This window comes from Quercus lobata, chromosome 10, assembly GCF_001633185.2.
Source record: "Quercus lobata isolate SW786 chromosome 10, ValleyOak3.0 Primary Assembly, whole genome shotgun sequence".
NCBI classification, from domain to species: Eukaryota; Viridiplantae; Streptophyta; class Magnoliopsida; order Fagales; family Fagaceae; genus Quercus; species Quercus lobata.
In genome coordinates, this window is record NC_044913.1 from 7,063,169 (window position 1) to 7,081,513 (window position 18,345).

General features: G+C 35.8%; 1 protein-coding gene and 1 long non-coding RNA gene across 5 annotated transcripts; both read right to left on the reverse strand.

Moving 5' to 3' along the window:
- Positions 1–1,317: 1,317 nt before the first annotated feature.
- Positions 1,318–6,153, reverse strand: LOC115965542. Of its 3 annotated transcripts, none has more exons than XR_004086101.1 (4): positions 5,214–6,153; positions 4,450–4,573; positions 3,396–3,850; positions 1,318–1,571 (listed from the first exon to the last, which is right to left on the reverse strand). It is a non-coding gene; the product is annotated as an uncharacterized LOC115965542 (long non-coding RNA). The 3 variants fall into 3 exon arrangements; XR_004086099.1 differs by having other exon boundaries at positions 3,396–3,450; positions 5,214–6,152; XR_004086100.1 differs by having other exon boundaries at positions 3,396–3,450; positions 4,450–4,576; positions 5,214–6,152.
- An 845-nt stretch (positions 6,154–6,998) lies between these two features.
- On the reverse strand, positions 6,999–17,934 carry LOC115965814. 2 transcript variants are annotated; one of them, XM_031085111.1, is made up of 4 exons: positions 17,739–17,934; positions 17,556–17,622; positions 7,413–7,605; positions 6,999–7,301 (listed from the first exon to the last, which is right to left on the reverse strand). In XM_031085111.1, the coding sequence occupies exons 3-4, from the start codon at positions 7,593–7,595 to the stop codon at positions 7,209–7,211; spliced, it is 276 nt and encodes a 91-aa protein (XP_030940971.1). In that variant the 5' UTR covers positions 7,596–7,605; positions 17,556–17,622; positions 17,739–17,934; the 3' UTR covers positions 6,999–7,208. The 2 variants fall into 2 exon arrangements, with proteins under 2 accessions (XP_030940971.1, XP_030940970.1); XM_031085110.1 differs by lacking the exon at positions 17,556–17,622 and having other exon boundaries at positions 17,739–17,933.
- Between the last annotated feature and the right edge of the window lie 411 nt (positions 17,935–18,345).

The following is an 18,345-nucleotide window of genomic DNA, read 5'->3' on the forward strand; positions in this document are numbered from 1 at the left end:
ACCAAGCCATAACGAATATGGAATTTAATATAAATTATATATTTTTTTTTTTTGAGAATCATATAAATTATATTTTTGATTTATGGAATTTAATATAATTTTTTTTTTTGAGAATCATATAAATTATATTTTTGATTCCTTAGATTTTGAATGATTTTAGTCTCTTAAATCACAACCACAATCATAAGTGGAACTAACACACCATAAGTGGAACTAACAACCACAATCCTATTTTTGTAACTCAGATTCAACTCGGGCTAATCATAATCAACCCAAAAAGAGTTGACTTAAGCCTATTGAACTATTTATCTAACCAAGGCCCTTTCAATTGCGTCAAGCTTCATAGCAATTTTGCCTTGAAGTGAGAATGTAGTACCAAGGAAAAAGAAGACTTAATATCAAAGATATGTAAACCAAGCCATAACGAATATGGAATTTAATATAAATTTTTTTTTTTTTAGAATCATATAAATTATATTTTTGATTCCTTAGATCTTGAATGATTTTAGTCTCTTAAATTTTAAAATGTAACAATATAGTCCTTTTGTTTATTTTTCATTAATATGTTGCTTAATTATCTAACACTAATAAAATGTTGAGCACCTTATATTTAAGGGACCAAAATGAAATGATCCCATGTGTAAAAGACGAAATTCAAACCAATACAATATTTAAATTTTAAAGAACCAAAATTTAACTAACCCATATGTTAAGTTTGTAATTTAGCAACGCCGACATTAGCTAAAAAGGTTGCATCAACAACATATAGCCATGTAAACAATAAATGGACAAAAAAAAAAAGGGAACAAATTTGTTCCCTTTTTTAAATTTACTAAATCAAAGTCCAACAAACCCCAAATGTAAGAGATCAAAAATCAAGTTATCTTAGATTTTATATTTCATTAAACCTTTAGAGTTATAATTAGGAGGTTTCCTCGATCTAATCAATAATTATTTCATGTATATGATATATTTATTTTCCTTATGGATACCACATTTTATAAAAAGAAATATGCATATATATGATGCATGAGATACTACAATAGAGCCCATACATTATACAAACTAGCATTTAACCCGCACAATGTGCGGGAACATTTAACATATTTAAAATACCATCAATTTAACATAACAATACAATAAAATTCATTGAAATTCATTTGGGTAATGCAGTACATCCATCATTTGTTCTACTTGTAAGTATAATTTTTACACTCTTGACCGTATATTGGGTGAAAATATTAAAGCCTATAAACATGTTCCCATCTTTTTCTGAAGTTCCAAAAGCTTCTAACAATATTTAAGGCACTCAACATGATGTACAATAGTTAATATTTTTAATAAAGGCTTGTTAATGTCAATCACTTCAAAAAAAACAAAAATGACAATTGTGTAATATAGAGTTAGGTTCAATAACAATGCCAAAAGTTCAAAATTCCCCAATAGCAGAAAATTAAGTCTAAGATCTCTTTAACCAAAAAACAATTTAGTTAGATTAGCCATATTCTAGCCATGATGCACTGAAGTGCCAGCTCTATTTCACTCGGATGAATTGAAACATCACCATTCACCTGCAAAAACTTATAGCACATATGAACCCCCACAAATGTAGTCCATCTTGAACATGCCAACTCCAAAGGTATACACAATAGGAACAAACTGGATTCTTTGGTGTGGTAAAAGGTGATTGTTGTCCTACTCGAGGAAATAGCATAATGAAGACCTATTTAAACATAACCTTTGAAAAGATAGAAACTAATACAACCTTTTGAGCCCCATGTTCCAAAAAATTCTTTCAATAGTAGAAGTGAACATATATTCATAATCCATTCAAACTATTTCTATTGATCTATAACAATCACGAAAACTAAGGAGAGCATATTCAATAATATTAAAAGGTAAAATTCCAACATATAGATACAAAGAAACAATATTTTAATTTCTATTAGTATAAACACTTTAAGAAGAAAAATTTAAATGTGGAAAAACCAAAATCAAACCTTTATGGAAAAGAAAAGAAAAAAAAAACCACCTTAAATTCTCTAAATTTGATGGTTTGAATCTAAATGACTTTGATAGAGTAACTAATTGATAAGAGAAAGCATAGCTGATAGTTCAAAGGAATTCAGATGTACTTAAAAGTAGTATAAGATCTTTTATAGCTAACACTTAGCACTAAGCAACAGAATCACTTACACCTCTGCTAGGAAAATCCAAATTGGAAGGTAGATGCCTAAGATTGATGTTCTATTCTTAAATAGATAAAAATGCATCGAACATAGTTAATGATTGCAACTTTTAATACACAAACAGCATCTAAATTAAATCTCTAAAAGCCATAAAAGAACAAAAGAACCTAAAGAAAATTGGAAAAAATAAATAAATACATATTTTTTCCCCTTCCAAGTTACACTTTGCATCTTTTGTAGTCCGAATTCTAAGAATGCATCTTACAATCCCAGCCACCAAATTTCCACCATGGAAGTTTCAAGTGTGTAATGGTCATAAGCACTATAGTGTCAATCAAATTTTTATTAATAATTAAAAGCACATAATTCTTGTAATTCAAGCAGTTTTATTTTTTTGATAAGTTGTAATTCAAATAGTTCTTTAGAAATTTTTACAAAATCTGTCCAAAGTTGAAGCACATACATGCTGGAGGAATTGCATCTAAAATCTCATTTTGAACAAATTTAAACACATCAATTAGTTAGACTTATACATTAGAGAACATGATTGGTGCTAAAATTCCTTCTTTTCACTAACTATAGACATTTCCTTCACTTCAGATAGACTATTATTTCTACATCAATTTCATAATTTTTTTTTTTTAAATAAAATTTTAGGCAGGAAGAAACTTCTTAATGTATGAATGATTCAACATAGTTCTCCAAATTCACCTGAGACACTCTACACATACCATGTCCTCCCTATTCCTAAATTTTTCTTTCTTTCTTTTTGACCCTTTCCCACATAAGTATAAAATTTAAAATGCATAGTAGAAAGAAAAACACATACACATTATTGAACAAACAGTATAAAAATAAATAAATAAAAAAATCGCAGGTGATACACGACAACTTATTTTATAGCATGAAGAGATTATGTATCAGGCTTCAATCCGAGATTGGAGGGATCAATTTGTATTTATTAAAATCTGTAACTGGATTAACAAATTATCACCAAATTCTAGGCACATAATTTGTTAGATGGGTTAGTAGTATTGTTAAGTTTTTGTAAATACATTTGTTTTGGAGGCTTTTGTTGCTATTCTTTCTTGAAGGTGCCGGAGCTTATGTGTTTTTTTCAATAAAAGTTTCTTACGGAATTCTTAAAAAAAATAAATAAATAATTAACTATAGCATTAAAAAACCCAAACAAAGGTTCTTTTTTACCTTGACAGGTCCACAGTTCGACTTGAGGTTAATCTTCTGCGTTAGTGCTATATTCCTGAAATCATTCACGACGTTAAAAGACAAATAGAGAATATAAACTAAAAAGACAAAGCTTTGATACAGAAACCCAAAACACAAATCTATCCCAAAAACCTAAAACCGAACCAAAATACCCAAAACTAAGTCATAAATCTTAGTTATATTCAAATCGAAGGAAAGGAAAAAATTCTGGCTTTGATATAGAAACCCAAACCAAAATACAAATCTAACCCAAAAAACTAAAACCCAACCAAAATACCCAAAACTAAGTCATGAAACCCAATTTAAGATTTTAGCATTTGGTTCATTTTCAAATATTCTAAAAAGATTAGACATACTAAAACAAAATATACTGACCATATTGGAACTCTTAACTCTTCCAATTAGAAAGTAATAATTTGTCAATGCCACCCTCCCTTGAAATCAACATAGGTAAATAAGCATATCCATAAATAAAAGAATTTGTGCAAAAAGTATAGCAAGCTAATAAGAAAACAATTGTAACTAATCATAAAATTCAGCAAATTTAGACCACATTTGGTAACATAAAAATTCATGACAGCAGTAATATGCAAGTCCATAAGACATTTATCAGTTCATAAGACGGGAATTGATTCTAAAACCACACTGCTAGTCGATCATTGTGGTTCTTTGTTGCTATGTTGTAGCATTATTCACAGATTGCTATTCTACACCTAGTCTAGTGCTAGTGTGTTAGTGATTTGGCCATTTGGTCAACTGACTGGCTAATATACTTATTGTGGGTCCAAATGCGAACACCCAATACTAAGAGAATTTTTTTGAATAAATAGCTTTCTCTTTTTGTTTTCCTAAGCTCTGTTTTTTCAGATTTTATAAACTCAATAACTTATAAAGAATAAAATAAAATAAAAAATCTTCATTAACACATACCTATACAATTATACAAATAAAACCAAACAGGCAATTAAGCTAAAGCTAAACCAAATCTACTAAAAAAACCTAGATAGCAAAAAAAGCAGAACTTGAAACTTACACATGAAAGCAAAGAGCATAAAAGCAAGAGCTGTAGGCTTGTTGACTCCAAGTTGCTTAAGATTTTGCTGATCTCTCAATGGTGTAGACCAAGAATGAAACTGTTTCTGTGGCTTCTACATTTGCTTCTAATCAAGAAGGAATCAATAAAATAAGACTAATAGCATTCTTTTACTCTGATTTTGTGCTAAAGTTTAAATTTCAATAATTCCATTCACTCAAATTCTTTTCTTTGTCATCCAAATTTTACATGGGTCATTATCAAAGTTAGGGCCCATGGATTCCAGGATATAGATGTGTATTTGGTAGTGGGGCTGTGGGGTAGTGTTTAAGAGCCTCCCAATCAATTGCATAGCCATGAAAAAAAATATGTACATGCTATGTAATACTACCAATTGCCTCACATTTGTTTCATAATTCATTTTTTCCACCATGTTGATATCTTCTAGACTTCATCCTTGAAATTTTTAGTTCAAATTCATTGTTCATAAATGAATAAATCATTTAGATTTATCATGGTATGAGGGCGGCAAAAATTGAATCCAATCATCACTAATTAAGTCTAAAAGGGATTTCATTGAACATGTGGAATGCAATAAAAACAAATATATAGAATATCAAAATAACATATATAGAACAATGCAAATTTTCATCTGCATTCAAAGAAACCCAAAAATTCATATCAGCTCCCATTTAGTAACACCATAGACACAGCAGCAAGCAACGAAACATATATTGTAGGATTCCAAGATTATATTAGCTTACCAATAAAAGCTATTGTGGCCCATTTCATTGTTGCATAACCCCCCATCATTGAAATTTTTTAGTCTTACGGTGCAGGAGGCTGGCCTGACAGTGGCAGTGTCCTTCAGATTTCTCTCTCTCTTTATGCTGGACCAAAAAAACTCGCTGACCCTGAGATTTCTCTGTCTTTAGCGGCTGTTCTAGAATGCATAATAACCTCTCTCTCTTTTTTTCTATTCTAAGCTAAGATGGGTTAGATTGTAAGAGATGCTATTGGTTGTTGATTAAAGAGAAGAGGTCTGTTCAATTTCTGAAGAGGCAAAATTGGTTTGCGCTTTTGGATTTTCTTTTTTCCTCTGTCTGTTGGTTAGGAACGGAACATGCATACAGTAATAAAGTGGGCCGAATTGAAGATGGCAGAAAATGGTAAATTACACAACAGAGAGAGAATCTGAAATAGGAAAATTAACAACGCTATTCTGAAATCTACAAACCATAACAGAAAATCCCAAAACATCAAAGCAAATATCTAAATCTATACCTACCCAACCAAAATACCCAAAAACTAAGTCATATTTCATACCCAGATATAAGAAAGGGGAAAAAAATTACCGGTGGTAGTTTCGGCGATCTGATGATGGCAGGTAAATGGCCAGATCGACGGAGTTAATGAAACTTAAATTTCTCTTCCTCAATCTCAATTCCTGTGTGTGACTGCGGTTTCGGTGTTCTGAGTCTGGCGAGGGAACGGATGGCGGCGGAAAAACTGACCATAACGGTGGAACTTAGATATTTCTCTCTTAACACCGTACAAACTCTGTCTCTCTTAGTGAACTCCCTCTCTCTATCCCAGTCTTTTTTCTTTTGATTTGTACCGAAACGATTATCCCTCTTACGAACTCTATCCCTCTGCTTCTTTCTCCGTGTACTCATCGCCTCTCTCTGTCTCTATCGTGGTACATTTAAGTTTAACCGGTTATTTTTTTTTTTTTACTTAATGAGAGGCTTTTAAACGTTGTTGTAGCAAAACCAACCAATATAATGTATCACTTTTTTAAGTCATACGTGTCAAAATTTTAGATAGTCTTTTTTCTTAACGTGGCAGCATTTCCTTAAAGGCTTCTGCTATTATATGTAGTATTAAATTAGATTAGATTAGATTAGATTAGATAAATCCGCATATATCGGATGTATGAAAAAAAAAAAGTTTTCAATAATCCTATTACTACTACTAATACCCGAATGCTTAATTAATCTTTATCAGATATATCCAGGAATAACTACTATATAACTGATATTAGGCAATGCAAGACCTAGCAAGTAATCTGAATTCCAAAAGATTGGGCAATGAAATTGACCACAGCGATAAATTACCTCAACCAGAAACTTATCTCCCATAAGATTCAAACACTATTAGCTTATTACTGAAAAGGGACCATAGCAGCAAAACTGCAAAGCACGCATGAAAGAAGCCAAATGAACAATGAATTTTCTTAATCTGAAATCTAATTTGAGACAGTCATATGTACTCATATATACCATCTAAGTAAGAATATAAGACTTTAACTTCCAACAAGTTTAGCTACACCTTTATTTAATGTCTTTTTATTAGAGGTGAATTTTTATAAATCAACCATTGGATTACATTTTCTTCTTATAACCTTCATACTTGCAAAAATTTCCATAAAATTAAAGATCAATAGCTATGTCATCAATAAATTATTTAAATTTCAAGTTTTTGTAATTTAAAATTATACATAAAATATAATCTTATAGGTTATATAGTAAATAATATCTGATTGATATAAAATTTGACATGTGTATTAAGAGTGTAAAGAACATGCAATCCAATGGTTAGATTTTCGAAATATATAGTAATGTTAATGATATTAAGTAAGATTGTAGGTTTAGGCTACAACCAATTTTGTAACTAAACTTTGTCTTTATAATATTATTATCTTTGCAGAAAATCATGGTCCTAAAATATCATGTTGTCAGCAAAGGAGGGGAGGCATTCTAGTCCGACACTGTTGTTTGGAGGGGCAGAGAGCTTTCAACCTCCTTAGTTTCAGAACTCCTTTCTGCAACAATCTTTGACATTCCAAACATCTGAAATTGTATATGAACTAAACAATTAGTACAAGTACAAACAGGAAAAGCAATGAAGAAACAAATTTGGGGAATGGAATAAGTAGCATCAAGTTGAAAGAGTGATTCAACCTTCTTCAGGGTCTTCTGGAAGCAATTTTTGTGTTCATCCATAGATGCATGGATGAACTCATCAATGTGGTCCTTCAAATCCTCCAAGAAAGCGGCATCGTCATTCTTCTTTGTGTGACATGAAGGGATGACTGCAGCAGCAGGTGATGGCTGCTTTTCAGGTTGATTTTTCTGTGCTTCCATCCTCAGTTAGCTGATAATAAGTTACTCCATATAAACACAAATCTAATCAAACAACTTTGATGAGATGAAACTAGCAGCTTTGCTTAATAACCATCCATCACTTTGAAGTACATCATAGTCAGGTCAATACACTCAATTCCTTTTTATTCATTTTGTAAGGTTGAATTTATTCAACCATCTAATTGGCTTTATTCCGTGCCAAATTTGCTTGTAATTCAGCATTTAGTAACCCTGTATTTAGGTGGGTTTGATGTAAGGGTAGTGAGTGAGATAGAGTGAAGTTTGCTCAAGAGTGTGCAAGAAAACAGAGTCTCGCGGCTGGGTCTCGCGGGTGACTCGCGGCTTCAAGCCGCCAGAAGCAACCTCACGTGCCAAGCATGCTGGAAGATGAACAGTCTGCTAGCTGGAGCACTACAGGACAAAACAGGACAACTGGCCATACGGTTATCTCGCGACTCGATCTCGCGACTTAGTCAAGCCGCGAGGTCAAGCCGCGAGCCACCCCTGTTTTGTAAAATTCTGACGTTTCACATTCCTCTCCACTCCAGTATAAATACCCCTTTTACCCACGATTGAAAGAGAGCTTCCAGAGAGAATTTTGAGAGAGAAACCCTAACGAAAAACCAGATTGTTTCACCCACAATCTCTACCTTAGAATCTCTTCAAATTCCTCATCTCTCTTCCTCTCCATTGTCAAATCCTTGAGAGGCATTATACCAAACCTGGTTCTCACCATCATCACACTGTGAAGACAGTTGTTTGGATTTCTGGAGATAGCAGTTAGGAAGGAAGCCAATCTTCATGGTTGATGCTACGGTCTAGTAGCGGAATCCGGGAAGCTAGAAAAGAAAAAAGGTTCGGCGCAACCTCGTTGGAGCAAGAAGCTTGGAGGCTTAGGTGCACTGGGTAGATTAGGCTTGAAGGGTCTATTGCTGTCCTTGTATCCCAACTATATTTTCTAGTGGATTGATTACCGCTTGGAGGGCGGCGGAGAGGTTTTTCGCCGAGGGCTTCGGTTTCCTCTTCGATAACACATCGCGTGTTGTCTTTGTGTTTGCATCTTCCTTCCTCTCTATCTTTGCCTTTTATTTATCTGCTGTGGATTTTATTCTGTTATGGCTTAGATAGTTTTTAATCAATTTCGTATGATAGCATATGTTAAGTTTCCGCACACTTGTTGTTTGACATATTGCTTGAATTGATTAAGTTTTAATTTGGGGGTCTAAACGTTCAAAGGTGTTTTTACACGTTTTTGAACTTTCAATTGGTATCAGAGCGGGTACACTGATATTGGTTTCATTACCATTGTGTGATCCTTGACTCCCTTTTGAGATGGATAGGTCTCAATCCCTAAATGCACCTCCATATTTTGATGGTAGTAATTATGCATTTTGGAAGGTTCGAATGAGAGCTTTTCTGTGTTCTATTGATGAATCCGTTTGGGATGCTGTGAGATTGGTTGGACCAAACCAGAGGCAGCAAATCCACATGGGATAAGGCAGCACTTGCTGCATCTAATGCTAACAGTAAAGCACTCAATGCTATTTTCTGTGGTGTGTCTCCAGATGAATTTCACAGGATTTCTCATATTACCGTGGCCAAAGAAGCATGGGAGATTTTGGAAACTACCTATGAAGGCACGAAGAAAGTGAAAGACACCAAGTTACAAATGCTGACCACTCGGTTTGAGGAGCTCAAAATGAGTGAGAATGAGTCTTTTGACTCTTTCTATGGGAAGTTAAATGAAGTGGTTGTCAGCAAGTTCAACTTGGGGGAGAAAACGGAGGACTCGAAGATTGTAAGGAAGATCCTTCGATCATTGCCGGAAAGCTTTCGAGCTAAAGTGACAGCAATTGAAGAGAGCAAGGACCTCGATGACATCAAAGTGCAAGAGCTGGTTGGTTCTCTGCAGACTTATGAGATGTCACTGCCCAATCAACGGAAGAGTAAATCTCTTGCTCTAAAGACCATTAATGAGAAGGTGGAAGATCAAGACTCATCGGGAGAAGATGTGATTGACAAAGATGTTGCATACCTTGTCAAAAATTTCAAAAAGTTTTTGAAATTCAAAAATAATGGCAAATTTGATGATAAAAGAAAATTCCAAAGTTCTGGAAGGGAGAAAAGGGAATTCAAAAGGAAAGATGGAAAAGAATCCCAACCTACACAAGGTGTCACTTGTTTCGAATGTAACGGGCATGGACACTTCAAGAAGGAATGTCCGAATTATTTGAAATCGAAAGGTAAAGTGTATGCCACAACCTTGAGTGACTCGGATTCGTCTGACTCAGAGTCTGAAGAGAGCTGTGATGGAGAGGGGAACTATTCGGCTTTTATGACTATTACTCATGTTGAGTCTTCAGGTGAGCTGAACCTGCTTGTGCGAGACCTTGGAGAACATAGTGATGATGAATCACTAGGACTTATTGAAGAATCGGATGCTGAAGAAGATGGAAGCACAGCGAATCTTCAGGAGAAGTATAACTCACTCTTGGAGAAGTCCGGGGAATACACAAGGGTGGCCAAGGCTGCTGTGAGAAAAATGAAGAAGGCTGAGGAGGACTACAAAAGTCTCCTAATCCGATATAAGGAGGCCAAATGTGAGATAGAAACTCTGAATGGAGAGTTGTCCGAAGCTTACACAAAAGTAAGATTTCTTGAGAGTGAGGTTGTGCAAGCAAATGCTAGAGTAGAGAGGGTCACCACCAAGAAGCTAGATGATGTAATCTCATCTCAAAAGAGCTTCTCAGACAAATCCGGATTGGGATATACCGGAGGAGGTAGTTCGTCTGGAAATGTCAGTAAAGGAGTGAAGTTTGTAAAGGCTGAAGCTCCAGTTGTAGCTAACCTTAATGGTGAGAAGCTCGAGGTGGAGGAGAAGAAGAATTTGGTGAACCAACGGATGTTAAATCCTCGCAACCAATTTGCAGGCAGATCTGAATCTCGTGCCAAGTCACGTCCTCGACCACAAAGAGGTCCTAGAGGAACCTATGTGTGCCACTATTGCGGACTTCAAGGGCATACTCGACCAAATTGCCAAAAGTTGAGAGCAAAGAATAGTGCAACTCCTCAAAGGTCAGGAGGACCTAGAAATGATAGAAGAATTTGGGCTGGAGATCAATCTAGAGATCAGAATGGTGATCCCGGAATGATGAACGTGATGAAGATGATTGGTGCATTCACCAACTGCTTAGAAAGCTTCTCACGAAGGTTTGAAAGCCCTAACTCCCGTACCCAATCCTATAAGGAAATCACCCCAAACGCAAGTGACGTGAGGGTGAATAAGGGTACTCATGCATAAGCATTACAACATGTCCATGCATTAATACTTCCTATGCTTTGTGACTATGTTTGTTTGTTTTGCTTGCTATTTTTGCTGTTTGATTGTTTGCTTGTCTACTTGTGAATATATTTAAGTTTGTCGTATCAATCTTTTTGTTTATTGTGTCAAAAATCCAAAAACCACATAAAAATTAGAAAATCAAAAAGCTTGATTGACTTTGTTGAGCTTTTGTCTCAAAACTTGTTTTGCCTTGTACCTTTGTGCTAATGGCTTTGTGCATTTTCGAACATTACTTGGTTTCATGCACTTATATCTCTGTGGGAAAAATCTTGAAATCTTTGTGATTGTTGTAAATAGATCTTCAAACTTGTCATGAATGATTAGTGAATGGTTTTGTTGATCTTGAGACTTGCATAGACTTGTGTCTATATATCTTCCCACTCTTTATTTTTGTTTTGTTAAAAAGAGCTCACCAAATGTAAATCTCCAAATGAAAAGAGATATTGAGCTGCAAAAGCCTATCGCACATTCTAGTATTTGACTAGGAAAAAGGGTAAGCGACCTTATATTGAAGTAAATGTTTATTCAAAAAGCCAAAGGCTTATTCCTTAAAGTGAAATATTATATATCACTCTCACAATGAGAGGTGATTGACTCAAAAGATCAAAAAGATCAATTGTTATGATTGAAAGTGGAGTCAAATGTAAAGCACGAAGGACTACCTCATTGTTGATATCCACACACAACACACAAGTTTATGTTCAATAAATGCCATATTCATTTGTGTGATTGTACTTGATGAAATGTGTTTTCACATGCTCAATCTTTGTTAATTAAAGCACAAAAAGATTTTTGAGTGTTTTAGGTGTTTTTGGAAAGTATTTTGTTTGAAAAATCTGAAAATTTCAAAAATCCAGTTTTGCCCTGTTTTGGCGGCTCAGTCGCGGGTATGTCAAGTCGCGAGCCTCAGTCGCACCTTCGCTGGTCATTTTTGGCGACTTGTTCGCGAGTGGAAGGTCCAGTCGCGAGGTTCACTCAGAGATTTTCGCGGCTCAGCTCGCGACTTACTCGCGGGTAGACCTTCCAGTCGCGAAAAACACTTAGAAAAATTTTCAAAATTTTGTTCTTGAGTGCTTTGGCGGCTTGAGCTGGCGACTGTGTGGCGACTTAATCCAGTCGTGAAATTCGCGTGTTTGGCAGAAACAGGAGCAGTTTTAAAACTTGTTTTCAGTTTTCCCTCGAACATTTGTAACTGTTCATCTTCTCTCTAAACTTCCTCCTTTCCAAACACTCTGTGAATCCATTTTCAAACCTCATTGGTGCTTCATTTCTTATCCAAATCATCAAGAAAAGGTAAGGGTTTTTGCTTTCTCAATCTCATTTTCTCTTTTCCTGGTTATTCTTGCTGCTGTTTGGGTTGATATTGTGTACGAAATACTTCTCTCTTATGAAATGGGTATGGCGGGTCTTGTTTGATATTGTTCTCATCTGTTTTCATGTTGAACGGTCAAAATGTGATTTTCATTGTTCTGATATTTGCCTATTATTGAGTCTGAAAATCTTTTGTTAAATGGGTTTGGTGTCTATTTGACTTACTCATTTCACTTGCTTAAGCATTGTTTCTGATAATGATATTGGTTACTGGATTTTTTTTGGGTGTTTGTATCTCAACCTTGTACTCTAGTATGGATTATTGGGTTCTTCATGTGGAAATATTTTTCCTTGCTCATATCTCTGGTGGAGTATTTTATGTTATCTGCTCTAAATGTTCGAATGCTGTATCTGTTTGCATATCATGGTCTTGATAACCTGTCTCAGTGACAAGTGTTAGTTGTTTTGTCCATCTATGTCTTTGTGCACTATCACCATATTGCTGCACCTATCATTTTGTGCTCCTGTGTATTGTTGGTAGTTTGGTTGGGACTGCAATGTCTCCAATTTGTGTTTAAATATTGAAATTTTGTTTTCTCTGAATCTTGTTGACATTTATCTTGTGTGGTATTGTTGTTTGGTTCTTTGCTGTGGGCCTGTTCTCTTGCAGATGTCTCGTCGATCTTCCAGGGGTAAAGACATTGTTGCTGACGAACCAGCAACACCAGTTGCCAAAAGGACTCGTCTATCATCTCAGGCTTCTCAAGACCCCAATGAGGATAGGTTCAGACTTCCTCTTAACTCACACGCCTACTCAAACGTGTTTGACAAGTCGACCACTATAGTGGAACGGGTGGTAGAGTTTAATACCTTAGGGACCACTTTCATCCCTCGAATCTTTGAGAATCGAGATTGGGCAAACTTGTTCGGGAACTTTGATGATCCAATGGATGAGCTGGTCAAAGAATGCTTCTCCAATGCAACTGATCTTGGACCTGAACTCATTTTCTGGGTGAGAGGAACAGAGTTTTGTGTTACCCCAAACTCCATCGCAGATCTTCTCAGCATCACCAGACCTCAGAATGTGAATATGACTTCTTACGATGAACGAAATCCAGAAGTTGGAGAAATTTTACAAATCCTAGGATACGATCATGAAGTATCCAGTGCAGGAACCTCCATCAGCACCGCATGTGACCTTATTACAGGAGCTCCCATTGACATATGTGCTCACATCTACTACATCTTGAGGAAGACCGCATGTCGATCTGCAGCTCGAGGAGTTATTCCATTTTGCAGTCTCATCATGAAGCTTATTCTTCGTGAAGGCATTATTCCTCCTGCAGATGGAAAAATGTTGACTCGTCAACGTCCCATTTCCTTGCTCACTCTTCAAGCTAGCAGAAGTCACTCCTCTAAATCACCAAGGAGTGTTCACATCTCTCCGGTTACTCCATCTGCCCCTGACTCAGAGACACCTGCTCATACCACATCTACATCACGTGCTGTTCCTGAAGCTTCACCGGATAATATTCCGCAAGCACCAACTGCTCCTCATACTGATAGAGTCGGCAGTGTACTTGAGCATATTCAGAAACGCGTTGATGAGCTTGTGGCACTTCTCTACTCCACAAACAACCATGTTCAAATGCGTCTCGAGACTATGGAGAATCAGCTAGATGATATTCAACGAAAGTTGGACGAGAGCCTTTAGCTATTCGTGACAAAAAGGGGGAGAGCTTTCAGTAAGGGGGAGAAAAGTTCAAAGGGAAGTGTGCATAGTGATAGGGGGAGTACACACATACACACATACTTTTGTCATACTTTTGTTTTTAGTCTTATCCTCTAAACTTATGGTTTTAGGTTTATGCTTGTTGGGTACTATTTAATGTTTTTATGGGTTTGATACACTATGTTTTTGGTGTATTGTTTCTAACTCTTAACTTATACTCTTGGTTTAAAGTTTAATATATTTTGATGATGTTATTCAGGATGTTTGTGTTTTGTACCCATGTGCTTGTGTAAGCTTTTAGGGTTTATGTTTTATGCATAGTTTGTAGGCTTTATGGTATGTACCTTGCTTAATGCAGCCTTTATGCTATGTTGAAATCAGTACTTTAATCTAAATGGTATGCATTTTGGTTTATGTACTGTCACTCTTGTGCCCTTGTAGGATTGTTCCTAGATGCATATGCCTTGTGTGATATGCATTGGTTGAGTGTTGAGCATACAAGTGTCTTGCCTTGTGCATGTCAACTTGTATGTCCTTGTGTTCATTCCAAGTGTGAATGAGCACTGTGATCACTACATTGTGGTGTTCACTTGGTTGATCAAGTCATGGTTTGTTTCATAACTCCATCTTTGCTTGATCACATATTGCCTGTTTCATATGCATTTTATAATTTTCTGCTTACAATGATCATGGTGTATTGTTGTGTTTCAGGAGTATTATGTTCATATGATTCAAGTGCTTCACAGCTTCTAGAGTTAGGTGTGAGTGAGTTTTGTTCAACTGTTCCCAACTCACATGTTAAGTCTAGAATCTGTTTTAGGGTTTTGTCACGGAATAGCCAAAGGGGGAGATTGTAAGGTTGAATTTATTCAACCATCTAATTGGCTTTATTCCGTGCCAAATTTGCTTGTAATTCAGCATTTAGTAATCCTGTATTTAGGTGGGTTTGATGTAAGGGTAGTGAGTGAGATAGAGTGAAGTTTGCTCAAGAGTGTGCAAGAAAACAGAGTCTCGCAGCTGGGTCTCGCGGGTGACTCGCGGCTTCAAGCCGCAAGAAGCAACCTCACGTGCCAAGCATGCTGGAAGATGAACAGTCTGCTAGCTGGAGCACTACAGGACAAAACAGAACAACTGGCCATACGGTTATCTCGCGACTCGATCTCGCGACTTAGTCAAGCCGCGAGGTCAAGCCGCGAGCCACCCCTGTTTTGTAAAATTCTGACGTTTCACATTCCTCTCCACTCCAGTATAAATACCCCTTTTACCCACGATTGAAAGAGAGCTTCCAGAGAGAATTTTGAGAGAGAAACCCTAACGAAAAACCAGATTGTTTCACCCACAATCTCTACCTTAGAATCTCTTCAAATTCCTCATCTCTCTTCCTCTCCATTGTCAAATCCTTGAGAGGCATTATACCAAACCTGGTTCTCACCATCATCATCACTGTGAGACAGTTGTTTGGATTTCTGGGAAGCAGTTAGGAAGGAGCCAATCTTCATTGGTTGATGCTACGGTCTAGTAGCGGAATCCGGGAAGCTAGAAAAGAAAAAGGTTCGGCGCAACCTCGTTGGATCAAGAAGCTTGGAGGGCTTAGGTGCACTGGGTAGATTAGGCTTGGAGGGTCTATTGCTGTCCTTGTATCCCAACTATATTTTCTAGTGGATTGATTACCGCTTGGAGGGCGGCGGAGAGGTTTTTCGCCGAGGGTTTCGGTTTCCTCTTCGATAACACATCGCGTGTTGTCTTTGTGTTTGCATCTTCCTTCCTCTCTATCTTTGCCTTTTATTTATCTGCTGTGGATTTTATTCTGTTATGGCTTAGATAGTTTTTAATCAATTTCGTATGATAGCATATGTTAAGTTTCCGCACACTTGTTGTTTGACATATTGCTTGAATTGATTAAATTTTAATTTGGGGGTCTAAACGTTCAAAGGTGTTTTTACACGTTTTTGAACTTTCACATTTCATTTAGAATCTTTACAAACCAATTAGCAATATATTATTCTAGAATTAACAGAATAATCCAAATAACATGCTATGCATTAAAAATAAAATAGTTGAGAACACAGAACTGCCATGCAATCATGGTGTCCTCCTATGTGCGTAGGATCCAAGTATAATATAAACACAACTTATTTGAACTTGTTACAGAGAATGTTTTTCTTTCTTTTATTTTTATTTTTATTTTTTATGTTGTGGGGGGGGGGGGGTGTTGATACAATAATATGATGGTTTAGATGTCAAGCTGAGTTCAGATACACAGCACCTAATCAACCCTCAGCACACTACAGAACAAGCTAAGTCAAGGTAATTATGAAATACAGACATTTGAAAAGCAAGATAGCCCTTTAAAAATCATTTGGTAACATAGTGAGAAAATTTCACATTGTTGGAAATTACAAAAGCAAGATATCTTACTTTCACTGCTATTATTACAAAGACCACTTAAAAGGCATTGATATTGATAATTTTCATGTTTCCGGGTTTAATTTATATAAAACAAGAGAGCCAACAAAAAATGTTTGATATCTTAATGAAAAATAACGACCAATTATTTTCTTCCTATTAATTTGTCTAGGGGATGTAAAAGAGGGATTTCTAGTCTAAAGGCAGGGATGAGCTTTCTCACTATACAATGACCACTACAAACGAATGACCAACAACAACAGAGGAGAAGGAGGAGGAGGAGGAGTAGGAGCTAGCTTAATTGAAGAAAAGAAATTCTGAGTTCATATTTTAGACTGTTTCCCTCAATCCACAAACATCACACCCATTAATATTCTTAACCCCAACACACCCACAACTAATGGCACTAATCCCACCAATCAATAGTTTCCACCACAACCATCACCATTGGACATCCAATGAAACAATAATACCACCCCAACAAAAAACAATCACCACAAAACAACATCACCACCGCCCAACACAACAAATAGAACCATCCCCACCCCAATGATCACCTTCAGCCATGACTGTCGAAATGGGTGGCAAATGAGCTTGTTTCAGCACGGTTTGGATAATGTCATAAAAATATCTGGTATACAAGTATACATTTGCCCATTTAAACCCATCTTCTCAAATAGGCATATAAGAATTTAGTTATCTAACAAGAAGATAGAGATTGTCATAAACATTCTCCCACTTTTGAATTGCCGAAACAAGAACTTTATGTGAGAGTCAATTAATACCATGCTGTCAATCTCACCATCACCACAAACACCTGTAGACTGCCATTATCTCCATTAGCTCCACCGCCAAAAACAGCATTGTCTACCCATATATCACCACTCACCACCCTTTTCATATCCACCAACACCATACCACCAAACCCCAATTCCTCTTATTTCAAATAAAATAGCTAAATTTTCTTTCTTTACTTATATTTCAAACAAACCCCACATGCTATTCCTCTCACATCTCATAAAGAAACTTAGGAAAGCAAACCCAAAACAGAAACATAATTTCCATACAAATAGCGGTATAATAAAACTGATCAGGTTTCAATTTTGATCACATAATCATTGTGAAAATTATACAATCTGTAGGATATCCAAGCCAAATTTCAACTCACAAATGCATGTTTATTAGCTCTGAATGAAGTCCCAAATAACATTCTCTCTAACTTCTAAATGTGAAAACTGAAAATACCCAATTGCATATTTATTAGCTAATGCCTTTAAAAGTTAGAACTTTTAATAAAAACCAAGATTTCATCCACAAAATTCATTGAGAAAAGTCACAGAATCAAACATACCTTTTATCGAACACAAGGCATGCAATCAAGTGAAGCTTAAAAAAAAATAGAGCTTTCAGTTGTGACAAGACCAACCGCCTTAGCTTTTATTTGACAAAAAGGAAATGAGTTGTGATAGGGTACGTATTGTATACTTCTATAGCTGCAGAGTTGTGAACGTGTCTGTGAATTATGTGGAATAAGCATTTATGGTCAGAGTCAAAGTTAAGAACTTTTGACTTTTCATGGGGTAGGTCAATAGTTTGTTGACATGTGGATTGGATTTTGTATATTTCAGGTAGTTGAAATAATCTAATATTTGCTTGGGAAAGAAGTTTAGACTTGATAATTTTTAAGGTAAATTACAAATGACAAGACTTAGTACAGTACTTAGGTGTTGTTCTTAGATTTCCATCTTATGATTCTGTCGCATGAATTTTTTTTCTTGGGATGAAAGTGTATTTTTTAATTAATTAGCCACATGGCTGAATCTTAAGAGAACAACATAAGGAAGAACACTTAAAGTATTGTACTTAAGTTTTGTCCAATTACAAATACTAACTAACTTTTTAGTTAATATACAATTCATCCATTTTGTTAATATTCATCAAAATTAATCCATTAAGGA